The following is a 25,597-nucleotide window of genomic DNA, read 5'->3' as shown; positions in this document are numbered from 1 at the left end:
TGACTCAGGTCACCCAAACAACTGTAGGCTTGCCTGTTGCAGACTGGGCTTTCTGTCTGTAATAATACAGATTCTTTGGATTATTACAAATCATTTGCTGTTTGTTGGTTTCCAGAATTCAGGTCTTTGTTTCTGTCAATATATTTGCATTTTGTGAATTAATAAAGTTACTACTCATACAAAAGCCATACGCGATATGTGAGCTATACATGATATAATACAAACATATGTTTTACTGTTCAATTAAAACAAAGTAAAAACAGGAGAAATAGAAATATAAGATAACTCCTTGGAGAGCAGACTTGTAACGCCCTGTATATCACTTAATGCACATCTCCAGCACCAGGGACGCGATGACAGCAATACGACTCTCAAACGCCACTTTAAACTCTACATCTCCATGTTCACTTGAACGTATCCCCTGCCTGTTGTTGACTTTTTATTCCACTTTCCAATACGACTCACACGTGTTTCACGCTGATTTAATTAAAGTCAAATTAAACCCCGGCCAGGAGTTCTGTGTGATTGTAATGAAATGATATCATTGGTTTGGGCACAGATGAAATAACACTTTGTGGATTACCTTCCCTAATGAACTCACAAGTACATTTTAATTTAATTCAGGACGAGGACCTTGTACTGACAGACAACAGATACAATTTCCATAACGTGGTCCGTGAAGCCAGGAACGATTTTCAGGAATATCAGGGAATTTTCGCTATATTCTCTATAATCCAAAATGTATAAACGTGTACAGAGACGTTTCCGTGAGATGTCGGAAGAACCTCACTCGACTCCTGAAATCATTTGTGCTGCTGTGACGATTTTGAGGGCTGGATTGACGACAAGTTATTCTGCGCTCGCTCACTTTAAAGCTGACAACACACAGGCGAACAGGAGGCAAAACATTATAAAGAGGTGGTCCGACCCTCTGACGTTTGCGGAGAACACGGTTATATTAGAATACAATATTATAAGAAACAATTATTCCCTCTTATCCTGTTTGTCCATCAGAAAAAAATTCCAGTGTCAATAACCAGGACAGTTGGAGGCAGAGATAGTAAGATATTCCTACGTACAGAGGCTTATTCACATGTTCATATGTACAATATCATATCACATGCTTGCCAACTCTCCCGGAATGTTCAGGAGACTCCCGAATTCCGAGTAGGTCTCCCGGACTCTTGGGAGAGCTGGCAATTATCACACATCAGCCCACTTCCTAGTGAAGTGGGCAGATTTTGAGCCCACCCCGCATCTGGTGGTAAAATGAGTCTGTGAGACTTCCCAATTTCAAAAAGTTTCCCTGGACGCCATAACAGCCCACCCTCCTTAACCCGCCCCTCACAGAGGCATTACACGGCGGGGGCAGCATTACACGGCGGGGGCAGGGCCTTTATTACAGAATTGTGTCGTCACACCCCCCGGACCTACAGAGATCTCTATGGGGGGAGTGGAACAATGTTGGTAAGTATGTAATGTACAGAGGCTGGCTGGGGTGGGGGGCTACTTTGGGCTGAGTCACTGGGCCACCTACATTATTTATTTTTTTTGTCCTTTAAAATGTCTCTAGTAGGCTGCTAAGCAATATCCGAGCTAAAACTGCCCAGCCAGCCCCTGGTAACGTACCTGTGTGAACAGAGGCATTAATGATCACTGTGCGTTATTTAATCTGGACAACTACAAAACGTGGAATCATTCAACACTGATGTGTTTACGGGGGATTAGAGGCGCCCCCAGAGACATTGGCCATGAGATGCTAAAAAAGTTTAGAAGCAAAATTAACTTCCATTCAATCAATGCAGTATATTTATTGTACTGTATAATGTAGTTTATGTCAGACTATACCAGGCAATCATTCATATACATACCCTCTTTTTATATTATATGTATGCTATGCAGATATATAAAAAAAAAAAGGATTTGTAATTTTCCAAAAAGTAAGAATGGATGAAAATCCTTCGATTTCCCTGTTGTCTGAAATCCTGATCCTACCCCTGACCTCTGATCCTACCCCTGACCTCTGACACTACAGTATAGAGCCGACAACTGAACGATCTGGTACGGGGAGAAATTCTCTAACCAAAGATATCTCCTTGTCTCATAGATGTTATCTCTGACACTGTATCTCCCGGGGAGCTGGGTTAGGATAACTTGAGATAACCTTTAACATTGTTATGGGATAATGTAACAAAGTTACAAAGCGATGGGATCACAAAGGCAGAACTGGTACAGAGCTGTAAATGTGCGTCACAAAGCGGAGGGACAATACTGAAAGCTGCTTCCAGCACATGTGGCAGTTTTGCAGTGAAATAAAGGAGATGTTTATGGAGAGAAGAATGGAGCCGCTATGTTACAGGGAAGCTGGATTTGGGGGGTTGTGTGGGGTCAGTGTGAATGAATGATGTATACACAGTCTAGGTGGGCCTAATGCTCCTTTAATTTGCTTCTGTTTCCTGTACATTTCGGCTTCTCAGTGTTGGAAACCACACGCCCTAATGGCTCATTAATTGGTCTGGTGCCTGCTCAGCTCGGACTCGCAGCTCCAATGAAGTCATTCATTTCTGCTGCAGCCCACAATGGCTTTTAACCAGCCGTTATAATTCAATTAAGGGAAGTCAGTGCTTCCCTGTCACCGTTCTACGCTGTTATTGCTGTAATGTCTGATACATTTAGCTCTTAGGCTTTTCTGTGGACGGCCGGTTACAATAACTTCATTCTTCCTGCCTGGGATTACAATGATGCTCAGTTACACAGCTGGAGCGGCCGGGGCTTCCCACCACTGGGAGTCACCACATTCAAAGTCCGAGGGGCCTGGGAAGAGATAAATCTTTAAAGTACAGGGGTAAGACATTGTGCCAATGAAAGCGTCCAGTATGGCAGCGCCCACTCAGCAATGTCTAAGAATGCGGAATGAGCGTGAAAACACATTGCTAAATACAGATTATGTGACATTTTAATAAAACTTTTTTATATTTTGGGTTTAGTTCTATTGTTAGGGAAATTTAAACCTAAAATACAGGTACAATAAATGTAAACAAGGATATAAAGTCACTTGATAGGGTGACGAGGCCCGCATGCAGTGGTGGTTCACCAAAGACTGGAATTGCGCAGAAAGGACGCAGCGTCATCTTCCAAAAGAACGTTACTCATCTGATGCTGGTTAAACTTCGTTCCTGAATATTCAATAAACGCTGGGATGGGTTTGGCGGATGAGAAGGCTGTGACATCATCATTAGTGTCATGTTCATCAAACCATTGGTTGACCACATGTGCTCTGTGGATGGGGCCACTGATCCACCTCATTCTGGTGCAAGAAATTCTGTATGTGCTGATCACAGAACGCACCTTCCTAGCGCTCTCCTTACGCCCAGAAATACCCCACAGATGTCTATTTTACAGAGTTAACAGTAGAATAAAAACACATTGTTATTTTTTTCCCCCTTAAATCTCATCCTTTGTGCAATTTACGTTCTCCCAGAATATTTCTGTAATAACACTCGATACGGTTTCAAGCCTTTGCCGTCATTGTGGTTTGTTAATGATATCGTTGTCGTATTTCTGACTAAACGATGAGGTCCACCGCAAGATCCTGCGATTCCAGCAGATAGTTCACGGGGCGACTGTGGATTCAATAAGACAATTCGACAACAACTGGGGTATTATACGCAATTGCAATATTTGTTTTCAGAAGACGTCTCCCGGCTCCCATCGAGCAGCTGGACGGCTTCTAAGTCACATCTTGGCAGGTATAGAATAATAATCTACGTATCCTGATCATAATTTATGTGGCCACAACTGGATTAAATCCACAAGTTGTGTTTAAACAGTTCTAAATGTTCTGAAAACTGGCGATCAAAGACTTTGTCAAGTGAGATTCAGCTTTCAGTTCCAAAATGAGGATCTATGATGGAATATTACACAAGAATGTGTAGCTCTATGATAGGTCATACCTAACTAATGATAAGGAGGGCAAAATGCCCACGTGGCACCGGTGCCCATAACACGGTTAGTAACCAATTCTACCCGGTGTTGACAAAGTGAGGGATAGTTTCTCAAAAGTCTTTATATGTGGATTTTGGTTTTTACGTTACAATTGCCCTGTAATGTGCTCAATGCAAATTGCAGCCGAATCCCATGTACTATACGTAATATTTCCTGACTTCTGCCATCATTACCCTCAGCTGGGAGTCAGACAGCGCAAGCAGCGAGTTTCTATGTAGCCAAACTTCTAGGAGTCTTAGACACGGCATGAGACGGTATAGTCGTTTGTATGGTAATAAAACATGTCTATAATATCTGGATCTGCAGTTGTTATTCAAGTAGCCTTTCTCCTTAACATTTAGCTGTTTTTCAGTAAGTAGCGGATGATGCTGTTGTTTTTGCTTGGATTACGTAACCATGGCTTGTATGCTGTGCTAAGCGAATTATAGGTGTACATTTACATTATTACCTTATATCATCATCATCAGCTATTTATATAGCGCCACTAATTCCGCAGCGCTGTACAGAAAACTCACTCACATCAGTCCCTGCCCCATTGGAGCTTACAGTCTAATTTCCCTAACACACACACACATTAAGGTCAATTTTGATAGCAGCCAATTAACCTTCTAGTATGTTTTTGGAGACAAGAACATACTAGTTCTTCCCGCAAACACGGGGAGAACATACAAACTCCACACAGATAAGGCCATGGTCTGGAATGAAACTCATGACCCCAGTGCTGTGAGGCAGAAGTGCTAACCACTGAGCCACTATGCTGCCCATATGGTCACAGTCCAGGGAGCCACTGACCAAATCACTTCTATATAAGAATTAATTCTACAAGAATAAAGCAGCCTCGCACTGAGACCAGACTGTAATGACCGTGTCAAGAAGACTTCTCCCTAAAGAATTCAGGTGTTGAAATGACAGAGGGGCTCCCTGAACTGTGATCACTGTTTATACTTCTGAAGCTAAGTATATATAGGAAGTAATCGCTTAATTGTTGTTTGCTTCTATTGCCACTCAATAAATCACTGGTATTATTTGAACATAGGGTCCACTGGGAACATTTGTCTGTACCCAAACTAAGCAAGAAGAAAGAGATACCGTCAGGTGAGCCGTGACTGCTGAACCAGGCTCTTGTGGATCCATAAAACTGATTGAACAATATTGACTTATAATGCTTTAGAACCACTGACTAGAGAACAGCAAAGCATGCTGGGAATAGTGATTTGACGACGAGAGCTCTGAGCACAATACAGAGTCATACATGCACAATATTTTCTTTCCTCGTCATACTAAATGTAATTTAGGGTACGCCTAAGCTCCAATAACCCAACTTGTTAGTCTCCATTATGTGAGGAACATTCCACACGCTACACTACAAGGAGAACATTTAATTCTCTCTCACGTTGTTATTATAACAGATATCTGGCATGTCACGTTCCTACCTTACTGGGAACGATCCGTGGGGAACACTAATTAATATTCAAGGTTGTTACTGTAACTCGGCAGATAAAATGTGTGGAATGAATGGCATGATGGGAGTCAGCCAGGGCTGCTACAAACAAACCGAACCAGCCATCCGCAGGGGACCCGTGGAGGTATGCGCGGTATGGGGTCTAGATCAATCTTCTTCGTAGCTGTTCCATTTTTTTTATATTTATTTATTGTTGCTTGCCCAATCTGTCTGTCTGTCCCAGGTACTCAGAGAGCTGCCTCCGCCCACTTGTGTGACCATAATCAATTCCAAAGTGTTCTATGATGAAGTCAACTGAAGGTCACTTAATACAAGCAATAACACGTTCGTTGTCCAAAAAGACTGAGAGAGTCGGTGTAATTGGATCATAACATATCTTTTCTCTGTTTCATTAATTCGAAGTCCTGGGGGTAAATGTATCAAGCTGGGGGTTTGAAAAAGTGGAGATGTTGCCTATAGCAACCAATCAGATTCTAGCTGTCAGTTATTTAGTACATTATGCAAAATGACAGCTAGAATCTGATTGGTTGCTATAGGCAACATCTCCACTTTTTCAAACCCGCAGCTTGATACATTTACCCGCTGGTGTTTGTTAGGCCCTTCAGGTCTCTACAAGAGCCTTGCACAGCAGATGCCTCTTACTGTATTCAGCCAATCAGGTGCAGTTGTATCAGTGGTTCATCTGGTACATGAAGTCAGTGAGTTCTCACAGGGCAGAACTCACAATGATTTACTCATCAATAGTCCGAAGTCCGCATACATAGCATACAACATCCGATGAACGCAGCGGCGGGATACAGACCACTGACACCTGTACAACCACTTGTGAGTACACAGACTCAGACGGCCTTAGGCTATAGACAATACCGTTAGTAACAGAAGTACTACAAGTGTGTATTAAGAGATCTTTGAGACTGAGGGAGAAAAGCTATAGAGATGTCAACATTCAACTATAATAACAAACAGTAAGATGCGGAACGAGTCATGTCTGTATTTATACAAAACAGAAGACAACAATATCCTTCCATGGAAACATAAATATATATTATACACAATAAACCCAAATAAGAGAATGACCGCACTCCTTTCCCCTGGCCTTTATCCAACACTTCTTCAATTATTTTTCGTTCCCTATCTTGCGTGGTAGAGAGTAAATAAATAATACGGTCAGTTACTCAGTATCTTGCTTTACGAAAAGACGCTTAAACATAACCGCGACAACGGCTCGGTAGGGAGCCCTGCCAAGCGCTGCCTTCATCAGGTGGAGAACACCATGTTAGCGGACTGTAACATAGCGATCTACCAATCAATAGCAGGTTCCGGAGAACACAACGCAGGACAACACACAATGTGAGTACATACCCTGCAACTGATAGACGACTAAAGGTAAAAGGTACTTACAGACTCCACAGCCCTTAGTCCGTTCTTAATGTTGTGCACTTCCTTTTCCAACTCCACCAAACTAGAAACAAAGTAAGAGAAACGTCAGAGAGTTGACGGAAATGTCCAAAAATGTGAGCAGCAAAGAAACGTAAAACTGAATTCCTTAAGGGGACATATCTAGGATTAATATTCACGCTTTTGTTTTGCTAGAATTATAATTAAATCCATTGTACTGCAGAGGAAGTCAAGCTGTGTCTCGCCAGTTGTTGTGGAACTACAAGTCTCAGGAAGGCTGGCTGAGCATACTTGTAGGTCCGCAGCAGCTGGAGAGAAGCAGGTTGTTTAGCTCCGATTAACAAAACTCTTTTCTGTCCAACACATATATTATTGCAAATAATAATTATTTTAGGACATTGTGATACAGTGCACCAGGCTGCCAGCCATCGGCCCCACCACTGAGATTATATACGATCATATTACAGCCTGGCGCGGGCGCTGTGGACCTAACCCAATGTTGGCATCACAAGAGAAGCTGTAACAAGTGGAAATGCTACAAAGGCAAAAAAAAGGAACATTTGATTTGGCAGAACGAGCGAGGTCAGGGCAAGCAAACAGCGAGGGCAGTTAGCGAAGTCAACGTTCAATTAATAAATATGAACCGTTATTTCTACAGTTACAGAACCTTTGCTGGGTGATATTTTTCCTGGTAACAAAATAAAAACACAACGTTCATTTAAATAGCGCTAGTTCCCCTTACTTGACTTTAGCTGCCTCCGAGAGGTGCTGAAGCTCATTCTGAATGTTCAGGATATCGGGGTACGTCTTCTCCAGGATCATAATTAAATAGTGCAAGAGGGTGATGTTCCTGCAACGAAGTGTAGAAAACATTGTCTTAATAAGGAAAATGTACAACGAGCTGCTGTGCTAATTATAATCCCTCTTTCAAATGTAACAACGTCAACGAAATGACAAGGTGGGATGGGGCAATAGTGATTATCCATGATAACGTCATAATACAACCATAAGTGTATTGTAAAACAATATAACATTTACTTCTGGGATTCTTATAGACTATAACAGATACATACTCCTATCTCCTGGGAAGGGCGGTTATTGATAAATAGGTTTATATCTGCAGCAGGTTTCGGCGTTACCCGGCTTACCTGTCTATACTGGATTTAGTATCAATTATTTTATTTAAGCTTGCAACTTTAAATCCGAACGCGTTTCCTCTTTGGCCTTTATTCATGTAGTTTCCGAAGGCCAGGACCACCTCCAGGAGCTGTGCGAGTCTCTTGCTCCGTGTCAGTTCCTTGCACGCCTGGAGAAGAGCTTAAAGACAGAATAAACACTTGTTTGAGGATCCAATTCTTAGCTCCGTCACCCATAACCTGTTACCCCACTCACTGGAGAAAGTCAGAGTCTGCACATGAAACAGATGGAGACCCCTCAAAACCGTCAGCTCTGGGGTTATTCAAGTCTACACTTGTGTGTCAGTGATAGGGTAACTGGAGGGGTGATGTTCTTCAGATCTATAGAGAGGTCATTAAATTAAATCTGCAAATTATTGGTGGAAACAAAGGACACCCTGAATAGAGATTATAATCAGCACAGGAGATCCTGCCAGCTCCGTCAGAAGAGCAGGATTCTCTTTAAAATACTGACAAAACAAGACATATTTATCTCCTTATCAAAGGACGAACAATGCATTACTTATTGGGAGAATACACAGGGTGGTAACAATGGAAAGTCACTGTTTATTTTGCTGAGCAATATAGGAGTGATTTCCCGCTGCTAAAGATCATTACACCGATTCCATTGCAACTGGATTTTCAAGGAGCGTTTTAAATCTCTGTCACCAGCATTTGCGTCACTAGAGGAAAAATCGCTGGTGTAGGAATCAATGGAGATCTAGAGGAATATATCTGCAGTTCTCAAGCTGTGAATTTTGGTTACATAACCACAGTGGAAAAATTACCATCGTAACTCTACTCACTACACTACAAGGATCTCTTACTGACTGCTGTAATTCTAGCAGTTGGAGTGCTGTTTAGAGTCATGTACAGAGTATTTCTTGGTGCAAGAAATCTTATTATGTTTTGGGAATAGCAATGGAAAAGCTGCTGACTTGTGAACGGTGGTCTTCACCCCTGGGCACTTGGAGTGGTAGTCCAGGTCTTGGCAACTCAAACTCAGGTGTGATTATTACCATCACTTGGATGGGTGGGTGATGTATTTCAATGAGCTGGGGGGATGTTCTGGCTGCTTCCTGTAAAGTAAAGGAGTTTGTTATGTAATATGGTGATATTTCATCCCGTGTTACCTTCCACCTTGGGCTTGGACTCCGCTAATCTCTCCGGAAGCTTCTTCTTGAAGAACAACGCCTGCAGCCGCTGCTGATAGTGGTCGATCCTGGAGACAAGGACAGAACAATTATTATATTCTGGATACCTAGGAATGATCCAGCAACATTTATATAATCTTGTGTCTTTGTGAGCTTTACATTAAACTGTGTCAAGAATTCATTTAGTGCTGATTAAATAAAGCATTTACATAGTACTAATTCTCCTTCACGCAGCAGTATCCCTGAGATGCGATGTTAAAGTGGAACCCTAACCTACGCACAGCGGAGAGTGAGTCAGAACCCGTATTAAGCCTTTCAACTCAGAAGGAACCAGTCACTTCACCGACACTGTGCCTCATACCTCTGTGAGGTCACTGGTTCCGTGTGAATTCATAGGCTGCGTTTTCGTGCAGATTGGTTCCGCTCGCAAATTGGCTGCCTACGGAGGACTTTATTTTATGGAGTGCACTGGATGCCTTGGGTTTGACACCAGTCCCACTAGATCCTCTGCCCAAGGTGCACGCTTCCGCTAGCTAGAAGCGCACCAAGGTTTGTGGAGAAGCCGATAAATTTCAGGAGGTTTTCTGTGCAAAAGTGCAAACGCTGCATTAAAAGTCCAACCACTGCCACCCTGGCTCACAAACCAATGTGGTAGAAATCTAGGCCCAGAAGGGCACCAAGGACTCACAAGGCTCTGCACCAGAGCTACGCGGAGCTTTGTTAATGAGGCCCCGAAGTGTAGTTGACTGATGCGCTTTATCTTACTCTGCAAACCGTAGGAAGAATCATCCTGTTTGTGTCAGCAAATTATTACAAAATAAGAAATAACACATAACAATTGTTTCTTGCATCACACAACAAGGCGGAGGAGATCTTTTGACGGAAACGCACCTGCTCATTTCGTACAGGAAGCGGTCGGCCCGCGCCATGCGGTCAATCTCGTGCTTATGTTCCTCCAGCAGGTCAATGTCGCTCTTTTCAGGGACAAATTTCAGCAGCTGACAGGAAAAGGCAAAAATAAATTAAATGTATTATATATACACATATAAGAAGACGATGTCTGAGCTTACAATGACAACTCTTTTGGACACTATACAAAATGCATGTAATATTGAGTTGGTCTTTTTCTCTCACTCTGAGCGTTGTCGTGATTTTAAGAATAGTGGAATGATAAATAAATAATAATAAGGAACAGTGGAAATGAAAGACCATGTAAGATACATTAATTTAGGCTAGGCCGGGGTTTCTCAACCTGCGGTACGTGTACCCCAGGAGAACCTCAGACAGAATCCTGAGTACTTAAGCTGTTAGAATTATCTCCAAAATAACAGTTTTTGCATATAAAAATTTTGTAGTATTTAAAAACATAATGGGTTGCCTGCTATACATTTGTACACATTAGAGGGTACTTGTAATAAATGAACACACTTTAGATGATACTTGGGATAAACGGTTTAATACTAGCGGTATTTAGTAAACAGCTGCAGCTATAAGGGGGACCGACTACAATAAGTTTTAGTTACCCTGCAGAATAGAAGAGATGATTAGGGGGTATATATATGATCATTCTATATAGATATATTAATGTCCCATAGGGGGGAAAAGTATCTTACAACCTGTTCATTGCAGTATAAGGTCACAGCCTATGACATGAGATCATAACTTAGCACAGTGGCTAAGTGGTTAGCACTTCTGCCTCATAGCGCTGGGGTCATGAGTTCGATTCCCGACCATGGCCTTATCTGTGTGGAGTTTGTATGTTCTCCCCATGTTTGCGTGGGTTTCCTCCGGGTGCTCTGGTTTCCTCTCACACTCCAAAAACATAGTACGTTCATTGGCTGCTATCAAAATTGACCCTAGTCTGTCTCTATGTCTGTCTGCCTGTTTGTGTGTGTCTGTGTGTGTTGGGGAATTTAGACTGTAGGTTCCAATGGGGCAGACTGATGTGAGCGAGTTCTCTGCACAGCGCTGCGGAATCAGTGGCGGTATATAAATAAATGGTGATGATGATCCTTTGAGGGTGCAAAAAAGAGATTTAATCTCAACGGCAAATAGGGTTCTTTACTGTAAGAGCTGTGAATTTGCAGAATGCTCTCCTACAAGAACTAGTATTAGCAGACAATGTAGATACATTTAAAAGAGGATTAAAGATGGTTTTAGTTAAGCAGATTATTCTGGGCTTCTGCAATTAGTAGTCACATAATATGTTTTCTGATGGCCAGTATGGGGTCAGGGAGGAATATTTCCCTTCTTACGCAAATTCGATTATGCTTTTTAAGGTTATTTTTGCCTTTCTCTGGATCAACAGTGATTTTTGAGGATGACAAGTTCAACTCCATCCACGTATGTTTTTTTCACCCTAAAGAACTATACAAGAATGTAATAGAGACAGTTTTAACTAAGCCTTTATTGTCTGTGTGTCACAGTGGAGGGGGTTGTAGCCCACCCCAGCCAAGACAGCAGCCTTTTCTATTCTCAGTTTGAAATATTCAGTAAGCTCAACATTTTACACATAACCCCTGTGCTACAAGACATAAGCTGGGGTCAGTACTAAACATAACGCTAAAATAAAGCCAAAACGAAAATGGTGACTTTGTTCCAGCGAGTGTAGGACGGGGAACATTCCTCCGCACATTCTATGCTACCCTGAAATGAAGAGACATCCTTGTAACTGGATGAGCGGCACAGACAAGGCATAAAACATAGATACAATGTATCAGACGCGGCCCGAGGGTAACGCTACTGTATCTCTTAATTAAAGAGACTTCACAAAACGCAGATGCCCTGTGCCGTGAGCCTGTCCCCTATGACCTTGGAGCTCTGACAAATGACTGTAGCCGGCAGCATGTTGTATAATGGGTTAGTTATATAGATCCCAGACTGCGATGATCTCACATATGATACCATCCATATTTGGGGATATATGTACATAAATGAATGGCCTCTTCTATGGCCAGAGCTGGGTATATTAAATATATCCAGTGTCTTTCATAGGCAAACATAATTCTTTCAATCTGCCATCAATGACTCGGGCTCATCAGAGCCAGAATCAGTGTAGAAGTGACGGCCCTAGAAGACAAAACCACCAATGTTCATCCCAAAAGGCTGGAAGACTTCCTAGGAATAAATCCCAATATTCCGATATGAAGCCGTGCGATGCTCCCTGCGTGAGATGTAATGACACATTGTACATAGGTCTAGATACATTTTCAGTTTGTGTTTATTACTCATTTAAATAGGATATAAAACAAATTTCACCTGAAATTACTTTTCTTACTTAATTAATTTTCTCATGTAAATGAAAACAGAGATCCTCCTACTGAACTTAAACACACAATACAAAGCAATTTACATACTAAAGGTCATACTATTCACTGCATATTCACTTTGTCTTGTAAAATTCAAGTCTGTAATTAAATGAAAAATTAAACAATCTTACACAGAATAAAACAAAAACAACAGAATATACTCTGAATATTTTTGGAATATCACTGGTATATAAAATTGCTTCATATTGTATGTTTAAGTTCTGTCGGAAATCTGTTTAACTTTTTATAAATCATTTTCTTTGCACTTGTGGATTAATGACACACTGACTCCAGGGCCGGTGCTAGGGTCCTCGGCTCCCTAGGCACAATGTAAAAATCCGCCCTGTCTTTCCTTACCCTGGCGCTGCTCCTCTCTGCCGGGTCCCGTCCCTCACTGACACTGTCGGGCCGTGATGATGATGTCATGCCCGACAGTCAATGAGTGGAGGGGAGGAGACAGAGCGCCCCATCAGCTGTTGGAGGGGAGGGCGGCGGTGGTGATCCATAGCCCCTCCCCCTCCCCGTGGATCGATCTCAAGCTGTGCGGCGGGCGTTTAAGGTATACTCAGCGGTCGCCGCACAGTTTTAAACTATAATAGTCATTGTTTTTTTAATTTTGATGCGCCCTAACCTTGCCTAATGGGAGTGCCGGGCCAGGACAATGACACACTGACACTTGGGGTCCAAGAACACTGACACTGGGGCTCCCAGAACAATGACACACTGACACTGGGGCTCCCAGAACAATGACACACTGACACTGGGGCTCCCAGAACAATGACACACTGACACTTGGGGTCCAAGAACACTGACACTGGGGCTCCCAGAACAATGACACACTGACACTTGGGGTCCAAGAACAATGACACACTGACACTGGGGGTCCCAGGACAATGACACACTGACACTGGGGGTCCCAGGACAATGACACACTGACACTGGGGGTCCCAGAACAATGACACACTGACACTGGTGCTCCCATAACAATGACACACTGACACTGGGGCTCCCAGAACAATGACACACTGACACTGGGGCTCCCAGAACAATGGCACACTGACACTTGGGGTCCCAGAACAATGACACACTGACACTTGGGGTCCCAGAACAATGACACACTGACACTGGGGGTCCCAGGACAATGACACACTGACACTGGGGCTCCCAGAACAATGACACACTGACACTGGGGGTCACAGAACAATGACACACTGACACTGGGGGTCACAGAACAATGACACACTGACACTGGGGGTCACAGAACAATGACACACTGACACTTGGAGTCCTAGGACAATGAGTTTTACACTTCTGGCCCAATGTATCTAATTATCTTCTGAACACTTAACCAAAATCTGCGTAAAAACAAGGTAAATAATCCCTAAATGACGGACAGGACTGAGGCTTGAACACCGCAGACCTGGAGACAGCGACAGAATCGGCCGAGCTCCCGATCTACACTGCCCAGTACCAAGCTGGAAGATTCGGCATTACGTGAGGTTTTAGGCTGTTCTTCCTACGTGATTGTCATTTATGTTGTGTAACAATAAACGCAATTCAATGCTATGCGGAGCTCAATCATTATACAAATCATTCCTCATTTCAATCAATCACTGTTTTTTTCACCTTAGTAATGCACATTTATTACATAACATTTTTAATCTCAAACAACCTTTATAGGGAAAATGTACCAGACCATAAACACAGTTTATGTTCATTAATTTGTTATTATACACTGACAAAACTCGCCGGGACATACGTCATTCTGCGCTGACAATCTCTCCCCTCTCTAGAACACAGTACGATTATTAAATCACATCATATTTACTGATGATTAACAATGGAAGGACATGACACTGGGATTTAAGCTGTGGTGTCCATCGTCTCTCTCAGGGTCATTGTTATATAATCCGTAAACTCAACCACTGAGCTATTGCTTCTTCCATTACACAAGATCCAAGGTTGTATCACACAAGCTGAACTTTCATAGCTACGGTATGGATGGAGACCACAATCTGGATCTCTGATTGGCAGACGGTTCTCCTCTACAACCAGTGATGATAGTCTGGGCTGATGGGGCAGTTATGGTGGATGGATGGGTACAATTAATAAGACACAACAGGGAAGGTAATTAGGTGTAATCAGAATGATTCGTGATGACATAACGTATATATATGATGCACATTACTTTAGCTGGACGTCTCCGATAAGACAAAGAATGAACATGGTCTCTTGGAGCTACATGAAGAGAGGACTAAGTCTGCCGAGTCGTCTTGTACCCGGTATCCTACCTGTTCCAGCATGTCTTTAGGAAGGTCCTCTTCTTCATCCATCTCCATAATGGCTTTACTGATCTCTGTATTGGACAGCTTGAGTCTATGAGAAGATAAACAGGGCGGTTACTAAACAATTTGGAATAATCATTCAGAATTGTTTCTTTAATGTAGAAAATGTGACCTTTAAAAAAATATATACACAGTATATATTGATGGGATATTACTCAAGTATCTATTTGAGAGGACTCTGAAGACACTCAGAGGTCGTGACCCAAGACATCGCGGTGCCTCTGATGTGACCAGGACGATATATAACGGTTGAGAGGATGGAGTTGTGATAAGACGCCTGAGTGTCCGTTTACTAAGACCATGTATAAATGTAAGTGTCCCTGCTCAGCTAACAACATTGATGGCTCTTTACATTGATCTGAGATGCAATTGTTTTTGTTTAAGAGCAATCAGAACAAACTCATCGTTGTCTGTTATCTGCTTATTAATTTTGCTAAACCCCAAAGATCACTTTGTCTTTGTAAACTATGTGGGACTATTTGTAATGATCTTGTGTCAACATGGAGAAAACCTAATGTAGTTCAAATACAAAGAGTAAAAATAAAACAAATCATTTAAAAAATACCCACAAAATATTTTTAACGAATTACATGTTAATTAAGGACTCACAACGTTATCACTTCTCCAAGATTACTGAAGCTGCTCAAACACTCAGCGGCTCAGAGATCAATCACGCTGTCTGATCCTGGGCAATAGATTGATCTAGATCTGTCGTATGCTGATCAAGACTTATAGAATCTGCGATCAGACTGTGACCATGATCTGCTAGTGTGTGGTCATTATACAACTCCATTAATCCAAACACACATTGGATAGATGTGTAAAATTTTACGTCACTCGTCTGCGGTCAAGTTGGACACCTATCTACCCATGTATTATTATTATTATTATTATTATTATTATTATTATTATTATTAATTTTTATTTCTAGGGCGCCACAAAGTATCCGTAGCGCCGTACAAGGACAAACAATGGCACAGTACAAGGTGAAACAGCACAGTACAAATAACAGTAAGCACTATAACTCTGGGAGCTCAAAGCACAGCTAGAGAGAGAGGGTGGGAATAGTCAGTACAGGCTGGTAACTTGAACCCAAGATGGTGGGCACGAATGACAGGTTAAGAGCCACTGAGAGGAACAGAGAGAAGCGAGAGGAGACAGAGGGCAGAGGGACTGAGAGGAGGTGAGCTGAATAGCTGGAGAGCGCAGTTAAAAGTGGTGGAAAAAGGAGGTAGGAGAGCCCTGCTCAAAGGAGCGAACAATCTAAAGGGGTCACTTAAGGGATCTTTAACAATCGTAATGTTACCACCATCTCAGAGGTGGTGTCATCCATCTATTTCAAAGCCACAATGACAAATTAAATGTACAGTTATACACAAGCAAATCCAAAGGTTAAATCAAGAAATATGTAGCTTAATCAGCAAACGAAGCCACTATGTCACATTAATATAGATGAAAGGCTTTGTATTACTAAGATGAAAAATAGATACGAAATAACTGGGGTATTAATACGTAGTTATATATATCCACAAGGCACTCTTTTCCTAATGTGCAGCAGGCTGTCATGTTAGGGGGAGGGGCTTCTCAAACTAAGCAGGCAGAGTTTGAGTGACAGCTTTGTAAACTTGCTGCTCAGAAATGACTTGTGCCGATTGGTGGATTCATGCACAGGGGCGGGGCCAATGATATCACGGTAACTGGAATCACTGCATTTTCATCTTTGTTGACCTGTGAGAGATCCCATCAGGACACTGTTCTAAAGTTGTGGGAGGAGCTTCAGATGTCTGGGAGGTAACACTTTATAACAGAGCTGCTGCGCAATATCAGGGTAACACTGAACAGAGCATTATAGTTTAGTAGTACATGCTAAATCACATTACCCAATAAGGTATTCATTAAAGGGATTCTTTACTTGATTTAAGAAATTTACTATATTTCCTCTGGTCACCCCAAATTGAGGGATCCCCACAATCCGCTGTATTTAGCACACCCACAGAGCTGGGACCTCAGCAGATCTCTCTCCATCTCTGTTTGGATCCCCACCAAAGTAATACTATTATGAAGGGGCAGGGGGGGCTATAAACTTCTTAAATAAAGCTGAAAACTAGCATTTTTCAGCCCTCACCTTGGAATTACCCAAATATGACACCCAAACCCCCTGTCTCTCTATGCGAGAGGTGCCGAGGAAGGAAGGGGTCCCCATGACAGTGCCAAGAAAAATTCCTCTATGGAGAAGACAACATGACAACTGTGAAATATCTTTGAACGTATAGAAAATGTCTCAGAATTCTGCTTCATGTAAGAACAACTCGTTCCTTGGAACGTTCCATTATATCCTCCTCCAAAGCAGGAATGTGCTGCCTTTCAGATGATTATACAAAACATACACGTTGATAAGTGATTAAATATAAAAATATACAGTAATACTTTACTGATGAAACACGTTCTGGGCCGATGTCAGATTCCATAACAGTGTTCAAAGGAAAGAAAAGAGAATATTTAGTATCAAATAGGAATCGTGTTCTGCGGCCAAGGCCAACATAAACTTCTGAGAAGGGCTTTGGGAAACTGCAACAGATATTCCTGACTGCAGTGTATCAAGATATAGAGTCCTCCATTAGCCATCGGAGGGGTATTAACGGAGGGACACTCTCAGTCTGTAAACAAACACTGAACTGTCCCCTCCATGCTGCAAATATTTGCCTTGGTTGAACAGGGAGGGACACTGGGATTTGTACGATTACACAGTAATCTGATAAACATACACTGTGGGATGAGGTGATTAAACGGGATTTAGCATTTTCTGATGCCTTTCAGACTTCACATTCCAGGTTTTGCTCTTGATTTAGAAATACAACTATATCACAGAGCGAGTATGGCAGCTGGACCACGTACCAAACCGCTCAACCGAGACCAAAGGACAATTAATACCCTTTAGTTACTAAGTATCAGATACACGCTCTATCGAGATACAAACGTAAAGAGTACAGTTAGTGACACTTACAAGGTGGGAACGTGTCTCCTGATTGTTAATTTGCTGGTGATTTATGAAGCTGACCTGGGAGAACTTTGGCCCTAACATCTGGAATGAATCTCGTCTTGGTCCGATAAATGTCTATGTGTTTCTTCTTATATGTTTATGACTCTTGTAACAGTAACTGTTTTATGGCTTGTTATCTTTTCAAATTCAGTCCAGGTGGAGAAAGAGCAGCCTAATGTGACAATAAACTAAGGCAGAAGTGCTAACCACTGAGCCACCTTGCTGCCCCGCATCCATCAGACCTGGGAGTACCAGACAAAGAGGGTCCCAATATATTATCACTTACAGGCCAGTATTAATGCCTCAGTCCTGCAGACCGTGGTAATATCACACAGTGAAAGTGGTAACTTATCCCATCGCTGGAAATCACATAATATCACTATTATCAATAGAATGTATTATTAGCATCAGACGGCCAGGTGCACAGACCCAGGTCTACTAAATGACAACATTTGGGCACGGCTGAGATACAGGGGCTACACTGACCAATAACTGTAACATTAAAGCTAAATCTCTGATATATATGGGTGCTGTGTCTCTTTATCATTAACACTGTCTGTCAGCCGGTGTTTTAGTACTTTATAAACTGGATCTGGGTTACCAACCCTGCAAAACTCTTCTGAGAAACTCTGCATAAGTCATCTATCATTGTAAATGCTGTATAAAGAAGAAAGTAGCTTAACAAAGCTTCCCCAAACATACATTAATATACCAATATATGTTATTATGCAATCTTACAATTACCCTTGCCATGCAGCCTCCCCACAGATTAATCCCTGGAGACCGGCCCCGGCGACAATCATTTCTGTAATATATGTAAGTTAGTATATATGTTCTGTGTGTATATGTAGGTTTTGAACAAGTTTTGTATTATGTAATTAACGTGTGTGTGTTAGGGAATTTAGATTGTAAGCTCCAATTGGACAGGGACTGATGTGAATGACAAATATTCTCTGCACAACGCTGCGGAATTAGAGGTGCTATATATATATATATATATATATATATATATATATATATATATATATATATATATATTAACAAAGATGATGATCATGCAAATCAGTGTTTGCCAGCTCCGGTCCTTCAGCTCCCCTAACTGGCCAGTGTTTAAGGATATCCATGTTTAATTGGTGCCTTAACCAATTTGATTTTACCACCTGTGCACAAACATGGATATCCTCACAACCTGAAATATTAGAGGGTTCTTAGGACTGGATTTGGGAACCACTGATATAAACAGTATTAATAATTTACTGTAAAAGTTACAGAAACAAGTTGGATGTATGAGCTCTTTATACCGGGCTAGTTCCACGAGCTCTTCTATGCAATTAAGTACGGGAGAGAATAGGAAGAGTTTTTCCGTACGTATATTTACGTTCCTGCACAAGTTGCACCGGATAAACTGGACTGTCTTGTGCATGCGCAAGTAAAAAAATCAGGACATCCTCATACCACCCCACCATATTGTCTACTGTCCCCGAATGCGTCTACGAGCGGTACCAGGACAGCAGGGCACCCTCACACATCCCGCCCACTGCTGAGAACCACGGCATTGTGTAGTGGGAGGCGGGGCCTGGGTCATGTGATTTGCACGGCCACGCCTTGCACTTGGCACCGGGATCTCCCGGAGAGGAAATCTAAAATGTTTATTTTAGATGGACCAGTCCTGATTTGAAGACAGTTGTGAAGTCTGCCGTACTGGCAGGTAATAACCACTTCAATGCTGTGCACAATTGTTTCTGGTAACCGCAATATTGAAGGGGTGCTACTAGGGAAGGGACGGGCGAGCACTGGACATGCCCAAGGGGACATGGCATAGCCTAATTGTGTCTTGTCCATGCCCCTGTGCAGCAAGACCACGATTCCACTCTTGGAGCAATAACCCCTTCTCATGGATATAACCAACACCATCAAACACATTATACATTGTGCACCTTAAGGTAATAAATGTTTGTGATATTTAGTGCTCACTATTTCTCATGTCATCACCAGATCATTACAATGTATTGTCCGGTGTACGGGCCACGCCGGTACAATGTTAGACATCTGAAGCGGATGGAAAGTGCGATAAGGACAATATTACCGTGGGAAGTGTTCTACAAGGAGATGGGAATAAGTTCCTGGGAACCTCGGCCCTCCCGGAGCTCTTACCCCGCTCATTTGTAACAATCTTCTTTCAATTTGTCATTCTTGAATTAGACCTTTTCCTCCCAGTGAAACCCTCAGATCCGCTTCAAGCAGCCGATTACAGCATCTGTCAGTGATTTGTCCGCTGTGTACACATCTATATTCCAGGCATGGATAAACAGTTCATCTGTTTACAGTGTGTGATCTGCCGTTACAAGCTTCCAATGGTGCTAACGGGGCCACAGTCCACACAAACAGGACGATTGCAGCAACGGGAAAGCCATGGGTCTTAGAGTGGTATTTCCGGCAGCCTTATTTCTTGTTACATGTATCAAACCCCGGAGAGCAAACAGAGCAGAGGAGAATCTTACCGGAAATATGTTCAGGGTAAGACGTGTCCACTCAGGACATTTACCAGGGGTTCTATGTTTCCGGATCTTCCTGGGTAAATGCTGTCAGGGAAGTTGGCTGCTTGATGCTGGTCGGAGAGAGGTTTGGTTTACACAGGTTCGGAGATTGACGATATAACTAGATTGTACAAATTGGTTGGGTGGTGGAAGTTTTCTGGGTACTTAAGACAAGTTGAAAGGTTGGTGCTAGATGGATGGCTAAAGCTGGGTACACACTACAGGGTTTTTATCCAATAATCGGCTCAACCAGCCGACAAATGACCGCTCGTTCGAAAGTCGGGTCAGTGTGTGTAGTGACACGATGGTCGAGAGTCTGCCCAAATGGACGATTGTCACCTCATTTGGTTGGTCGTACTATTTAATGTTTTCCGATCAATCACTTAACGATCATGTAGTGTGTATGCACTCAAGCTGACGATCTCCATAGAGGTTACAGAGTAAGGTTCCTTTCAGCCGATGTTAGCACTGAATGTCCCGGTGAATAAATGTAGAGAGCGCTGTAGAAGGAATAATTCATTTGTTCGTTCTGAAACAGAATATTTTGTTTCAGAGTCACAGAAGCTAATGAAATTTGTTAGGACATGTGGATAGCTATAACAAGGCGGTTTTAATCATTGTGACAATAGTGAATGAATGAATATTGTGTTGTCATTCTCCAGACTAGAGGACCAGATGAAGGACCAGATGAAGAGCACAGATCTGCAGGTAAATCATGTCAGTGTGTATGGATGAATCGTCAGACTAATCCGACCTTCAGTTGTAGGTACAATCATTTGAGCACGTCAGTCTGAACAATTCTTCAGTGTGTACCTAGCTTAAGATTGTTTAAAGATAGATACGAGATAGATATTCATGCTACTCAGATCATAACCAATGGCTGCGATGCAAGATAACGTACACGGGTCAACAATCTCCAAAACATTCCGCAAAAAGGGTCTTTATGGGAGGGTTGTAGGAAGAAGCCCGTTTTGTGGTCCAATGAGATGAAAGTGGAACTTTTTGGCCTACTATATTTCCTAAACAGTATGTATAGCGCCAGTCTGACACTGCACCCCAGCCGGGTCACATTATCCCCATTATGGTGAGGACAGCATCATGTTATGGGGAAACTTTTCAGAGGCAGAGACTGGAAATCTTGTCAGGATCCATAGGAAGACAAATGAAACATGTTCCAGACGGATCCTGGACAATGAGGTTCTGCAAAAACGTCAAAGGTTCTCTTTCTACAGGACAATGATCCAAAGGAAGAGGGACACCGGAGCGGCTCAGAATCGCTCAATCTGTGGCTGTTTATCGCTGCTGTCCGACTAACCGGACACAGCCGGAGCAGTTTGCAAGGAGGAATAGGCAAATATTGCTCCATCTTGGTGTTCAAATTTAATAGAGACTTGTTCAAAAAGACTACAGACTGTAACAGCTTCAAGAGGTGGTTTAACAAACTATTGAGCAAGGGGGGTGAATAGTTATTAAATTACGACTTTCAGATGTTTATTGTAATTGACTTTATGGATAACTTATTCGGGAGGGCGCTGTGAAGATGAATGTTAGTAAAACTTCCAACTTCCTGAGGGTGAATACAAAGTATTGTTGTTGTAATGTATATAGCATGGTATACAGGTATATAGTATACAGGTGTACAGTATACAGGTATATAGCAGCGGTATCCAGGTGTGATTTATGGGGATAGAGTAGTGGTACATATTTGCGATATACAATATACTGTAAGAACAGACTGCGGCCTGCACTGCTGGAGAAGCGGCTCTCTGCATGACGCTCCCAGCTCCTGTACATTGTATATATAGGAGAAAAATCTTAATGAATGGAAAATGCAATTTCAGATGAAAAATGTGTCAGTTTAGGGTAAATAGAGGGGGAATTAACCACAGAGATTTATGTGAAGTTCACGTCAATTAGAACCAGCTGCCGACTTACAATTGGAAACATAATCTGTACCATGTATAGAGGGCTCAAAATTAAACCAATGTGTTGTCTTAGTAGCCTTAATTTACTACAATTCCTGCCTGTGTTTGTAGAACAAATGTTACAGGGCTGAAAATCACAACAAATGCACTGTCCGTGTACCGCAACATACGTGACACATAGTACAGAGCTGCCAGGACCTGTCTTGTATGTTACACACATGCTGAGGATTAGTATGCACTGTCCATATATACAAATAGATCTGCTGTACAGTGTTCATTGCATTTTTAAATTGCAAATTAAATGTAATTATTTTTTCGGCTACATACTTTTATACAACCGAAAATATTTAGGGTGACTTACTAATTATAGGAGGAATGCTGCGATTGGCGATGGATTATGTTATTTCACCTACTACGGTCACAGTGAACAATTTAAATGTCTTCCACTATGTGCACAGTAACTAAGGGTTTCAATCCCACATGATGCTCCACTAACGTGCAGATCACAGGTGAGCACAACCGATATATACACAGGGGACCGAGCAAATGTTTCTGCTTCCTTCCTCCTCTCCGCTGTACAGATCACACATTGGTATCAATTGTTTAAACTGGTCTGGAGGTGTCAGTAAGCTTGTCTGGTCAAGTCCAGCAATCTGTGTCTATTTCAGCCACACACGTGTGGACAGGACAGACACACGTGTTTAACACTTGCGGTAAATAACCACAATTGCTGCGGATGGACTATAACTCCGCATAGAGCAAGGACAGTCAAACCACATTTTCCACCTGTCTCAGTGGACATTGTATAAATCACGTCCAGATGTCGTTTGGCCTGGGCTGTCGGTTGTGGCCCATGAAGGCTATTATTTGAGGCCAATTAGGTCTAAAACCATCTATATGGTTGTTGGAATTCCAACATCTGTGGGCACCTTAATGTTCATACTATTGTAACTTTTACTTCAAGAGGAGATTGAGGACGTGAGATAGATCATAGGTAGACGACAACTTGACAATCTGTTATTTCCATCAGGAACAGTTCTGCTAGTTGTATTTGGAGGTATAGTTTGGTGCATGACCACAGACATAGGGCCTGGTTCACCCTTCAACATCCCTGTGCGCGCTGTATCTTGGTGGAAACTGCTCCGCGCATGCGTCAGAACAGGACTCGCCCCAGTGAACGTAACTGCACGGTATTCATGTTTGTATGTAAAGGACACTGCTGGCTGCCTACGACTTGAGGAGCGGAATGGGGGTGAGAATGGGCAGACATGTATCCTGCATTTTTATTTTGTGTAAAACGCACATAAATCAGGCATATGCACATCTGTATTCAACAAGGAGCGGATGTGAATATTAAGATGACTATATATATATATTAATAATATAGCCATTAAGGACAAAACATTTTCTTTTTAAAAAAAAAAAAAAAAAAAAAAAAAAAAAAGGTTATTTTTTATTTTTCTTTATTCAATAAAATACAATTATCATGATGTTATTAATGTCTACTGTACATAAAATACATTGTTACAGTTGCTCCTGATTGCAAACACATGTCCTAGCTGTATACACAGCCGTCATCACTAGTAATCAGCACTTACACCTGACCTGGTGCTGGTGCCAGTGATACGGCAGATAAATACGTACCTGAGAGACGGCCAAAGCTTGAATATGGTGCTGCTGTGTGCGCTCCAGCCTGGCGCACACTTACTGTACACTGACTACGTGCATACGCCGAGTTCCCTCCCCGTTCTGCCCATGAAATCGCAGGCTGTAGTAAGGGCCCTTTCCGCCCGAAGATGAATTGGACGTTACTGCATTTTCTGGAGTATGGTGTGTTTCTGGGCACGCACAGAGAGATTTTACGCAAAATATGGCACGTATCATCATTTATGTTCTTTAATGAATCAGGCCCAGAATGTTTAATTATTGACATCCGTTCCTGCCCCAGTGGAGCTTACAATCTAAATTCTCTACCACACAAACACCAGGGTCAATTTTGCCTAAAGCCAGTTAACCAACCAGAATAGTTTTTGTACTGTGGGAGTAAACTGACAAAAACATACAAACAACACAGATAATGGCCAGTTGGGAAAGGAGCTTGTGGTCCTGTCTCTTTGAGGCAACAATGTTAACCACTGTGCCACCCACGTGAACATGTCAAAATCAAGTTCTTTTGCAGAAAAATTAGAAGCTCTTCACACCCCGGTAAACAGGGAACACTTAAATGTCATTTAAATAATCTCGTTCCATAAAATTATCATATTTTTTGTAGGGACTGAACTACGAAAGACTTAAGAAGGAAAGAAGCCAATCCGGGCAGCTCCTCGTCTCAGAAGATGGAACATTGTCCACGTTGCTTAAACATCAGACAGAAAGATAAACACAAATGGCATATGCACATGTTTCGTGTTTTCTTACATTAGTCACGGCAACGTCCCATTAACACAACCTATGAGACGCCGTCACAGGACAGTGGAATCGTTATATTATGCTGGATGATAATTAGTATTTATAGTGAGAACACAAATCCGTGGTATCGCTGGTGCCAATAACAAGGAGAACAGTCTGTACCATCTACTGTCTCTGTACCTCTCGCTCACTCTGTTATTAGTAGACTGATGTTAAACACCTCTGGACCGTATCACATGACAGTGATGATACATTGTCACCCGTCTAGTTTCCAGTGACAATAATGCCGTTGGACGGAGGGATCTATGCGCTCTGTCCGGGGATCTATGAACACTTACTTGGAGAGCAGAATGACGCAGTTCTGCGCCCGTCGCCCGTCAATCACGGACAGCTCCTTCACCTTGCGTGTAGACAGGTAAAGATCCTCCATGGAATCCACTTCTTTCTGTCATGAGAGATTGGACAACGTCACTTCATCTGTTGTGTTCCTACGACTATTATAGAGCAGGATATACCGAATATAACAAGACATTCTTACATACAGTGCTCAGATATCTATATCTAACAGATACCCGTAATAGTCTGATAATTGTACAAATGACCAAAATTTACACAACAGTTTTACAATGTATGAAGATAAAAATAACAACAACAACAAAGTACAAAATATACAGCAACGAGAGCAACAATCAAGCTATAGATTCTTGGAACATCCCTAAGTAGATGACAGTTATGTGCTGTTATATACAGATAAAGGTCTATCGCTCCCACAGGCTGGAACAATCGTTGCCTGCAGACTCAGCTTTGATACCAGGGTATTGGGATGGTAGATATGGTGG

At 42.2% G+C, this 25,597-nt stretch overlaps 1 protein-coding gene across 4 annotated transcripts in view; it reads right to left on the bottom strand.

The window, feature by feature from the left end:
• The window catches only part of DAAM2 (dishevelled associated activator of morphogenesis 2), a 206,183-nt gene that overhangs the window by 17,330 nt on the left and 163,256 nt on the right, over positions 1 to 25,597 (bottom strand). For all 4 annotated transcript variants that reach the window (XM_075204422.1, XM_075204426.1, XM_075204425.1 and 1 more), the window contains 7 exons: positions 25,097 to 25,203; positions 14,794 to 14,878; positions 10,086 to 10,192; positions 9,174 to 9,262; positions 8,014 to 8,182; positions 7,608 to 7,715; positions 6,869 to 6,929 (listed from right to left, as the gene is read on the bottom strand). In XM_075204422.1, the coding sequence (XP_075060523.1) occupies positions 6,869 to 6,929; positions 7,608 to 7,715; positions 8,014 to 8,182; positions 9,174 to 9,262; positions 10,086 to 10,192; positions 14,794 to 14,878; positions 25,097 to 25,203 (726 nt within the window). The remainder of the gene's footprint in view (positions 1 to 6,868; positions 6,930 to 7,607; positions 7,716 to 8,013; positions 8,183 to 9,173; positions 9,263 to 10,085; positions 10,193 to 14,793; positions 14,879 to 25,096; positions 25,204 to 25,597) is intronic.

The sequence above is a fragment of the Mixophyes fleayi genome, chromosome 3 (genome assembly GCF_038048845.1).
Source record: "Mixophyes fleayi isolate aMixFle1 chromosome 3, aMixFle1.hap1, whole genome shotgun sequence".
Lineage (NCBI taxonomy): Eukaryota > Metazoa > Chordata > Amphibia > Anura > Limnodynastidae > Mixophyes > Mixophyes fleayi.
The sequence above is the reverse complement of the archived record's forward strand: the minus strand, read 5'-3'. Positions and strand labels throughout refer to the sequence as shown.